At 54.3% G+C, this 2,039-nt stretch overlaps 1 protein-coding gene across 1 annotated transcript in view; it reads left to right on the top strand.

The window, feature by feature from the left end:
• Positions 1-1,811, top strand: part of FZD8 (frizzled class receptor 8) — a 2,923-nt gene extending 1,112 nt beyond the window's left edge. Inside the window, exon 2 of the mRNA XM_023511474.1 lies at positions 92-1,811. Within this exon, the coding sequence (XP_023367242.1) occupies positions 92-1,105 (1,014 nt within the window). The 3' untranslated portion in view covers positions 1,106-1,811. The remainder of the gene's footprint in view (positions 1-91) is intronic.
• Positions 1,812-2,039: the final 228 nt, after the last annotated feature.

Consider the following 2,039-nt stretch of genomic DNA (forward strand, 5'->3'; position numbering starts at 1 on the left):
AAATAAACAAACAAGAAATGTCTTAATTATACACCCCAAGTAAATACGGGTTTCTTACATTAGAGGATGTATTTATATAATTATTTGTTAAATTGCGGGCGCGGCGAGCACAGGAGCAAGCGGACAAGAAGGGCGGCGCAAGTACGAGGAGCTGGGAGCCGTGGAGCAGCACGTGCGCTACGAGACCACGGGCCCGGCGCTGTGCACCGTGGTCTTCCTGCTTGTCTACTTTTTCGGCATGGCCAGCTCCATCTGGTGGGTGATCCTGTCGCTCACGTGGTTCCTGGCGGCCGGCATGAAGTGGGGCAACGAGGCCATCGCTGGCTACTCGCAGTACTTCCACTTGGCTGCGTGGCTCGTGCCCAGCGTCAAGTCCATCGCAGTGCTGGCGCTCAGCTCGGTGGATGGCGACCCGGTGGCAGGTATTTGCTACGTGGGCAACCAGAGCCTTGACAACCTACGCGGCTTCGTGCTGGCCCCGCTGGTCATCTACCTCTTCATCGGCACCATGTTCCTGCTGGCCGGCTTCGTGTCGCTCTTCCGCATCCGCTCGGTCATCAAGCAGCAGGGCGGCCCCACCAAGACGCACAAACTGGAAAAGCTCATGATCCGCCTGGGCCTCTTCACCGTGCTCTACACGGTGCCCGCCGCTGTGGTGGTCGCCTGCCTCTTCTATGAGCAGCACAACCGCCCGCGCTGGGAGGCCACGCACAACTGCCCTTGCCTGCGGGACCTGCAGCCCGACCAGGCGCGCAGGCCCGACTACGCCGTCTTCATGCTCAAGTACTTCATGTGCCTCGTGGTGGGCATCACCTCTGGGGTGTGGGTCTGGTCCGGCAAGACGCTCGAGTCTTGGCGCTCCCTGTGCACCCGCTGCTGCTGGGCCAGCAAGGGCGCCGCGGTGGGCGGGGGCGCCGGCGCCACGGCTGCGGGGGGCGGTGGCGGGCCGGGGGGCGGTGGCAGCTCGGGCCCTGGAGGGGGCGGGGGTCCGGGGGGCGGTGGCGGGGGCTCCCTCTACAGCGACGTCAGCACCGGCCTGACGTGGCGGTCTGGCACGGCCAGCTCTGTGTCTTATCCAAAGCAGATGCCATTGTCCCAGGTCTGAGCGGGAGGGGAGGAGGCGCCCAGAAGAGTTGGGGAGGGGGGCGGGGAGACAAGTGCAGCGAAGGGACCCTTGACGAGCTGAGGTTCCCACCCCTTCACAGTGTTGATTGCTATTAGCATGATAATGAACTCTTAATGGTATCCATTAGCTGGGACTTAAATGACTCGCTTAGAACAAAGTACCTGGCATAGAAGCCTCCCAGACCCAGCCCCTTCCCTCCCTAGAAGTTCGGGGAGCTCCTCGCGCCAGGCGTTAATTTCTGTTGGCTTAGGAGGGTGGACTCTGCGTTTCCAGAACCCGAGGTTTGGAGCTCTCGCTGGTTGCCCTTGGCTGAGCGTGCAGCCAGATTCACGTATTTCACCTGACTCGCCTACGTAAACTCTTACTCCTAACACACCCTGGAGGAGGGGTGACGGCGACCTGATGGGATTGCATGGTTTGGGTATTCTTAATGACCAGGCAAATGCCTTAAATAAACAAACAAGAAATGTCTTAATTATACACCCCAAGTAAATACGGGTTTCTTACATTAGAGGATGTATTTATATAATTATTTGTTAAATTGTAAAAATGTGTAAAATATGTATATATCCAAAGATATACAATGTGTACATTTTTTTGTAAAAAGTTTAGAGGCTACCCCCTGTAAGAACAGATATAAGTATTCTATTTTGTCAATAAAATGACTTTTGATAAATGATTTAAACATTGCCCTCTCCCCCCACCTCTTCTAAGCAGAAAAAAAAAATGGACATGTTTCTGGTTTTGTCATTCTGTACCCCCACCTTAGGCATGGAGAAAAATTACCTGTTAAACTCTAGTTCTTAAGTTGTTAGCTAAGTAAATATCATTGTTGAACTGAAATCAAAATTGAGCTTTTGCACCTTTCCAAAAGATGGTGTCTTTCTTGGTAGATCTTTCCTGATCCGTGGAT

The sequence above is a fragment of the Otolemur garnettii genome, unplaced genomic scaffold (assembly GCF_000181295.1).
Source record: "Otolemur garnettii isolate 467f Iridium unplaced genomic scaffold, OtoGar3 scaffold00019, whole genome shotgun sequence".
NCBI lineage: Eukaryota > Metazoa > Chordata > Mammalia > Primates > Galagidae > Otolemur > Otolemur garnettii.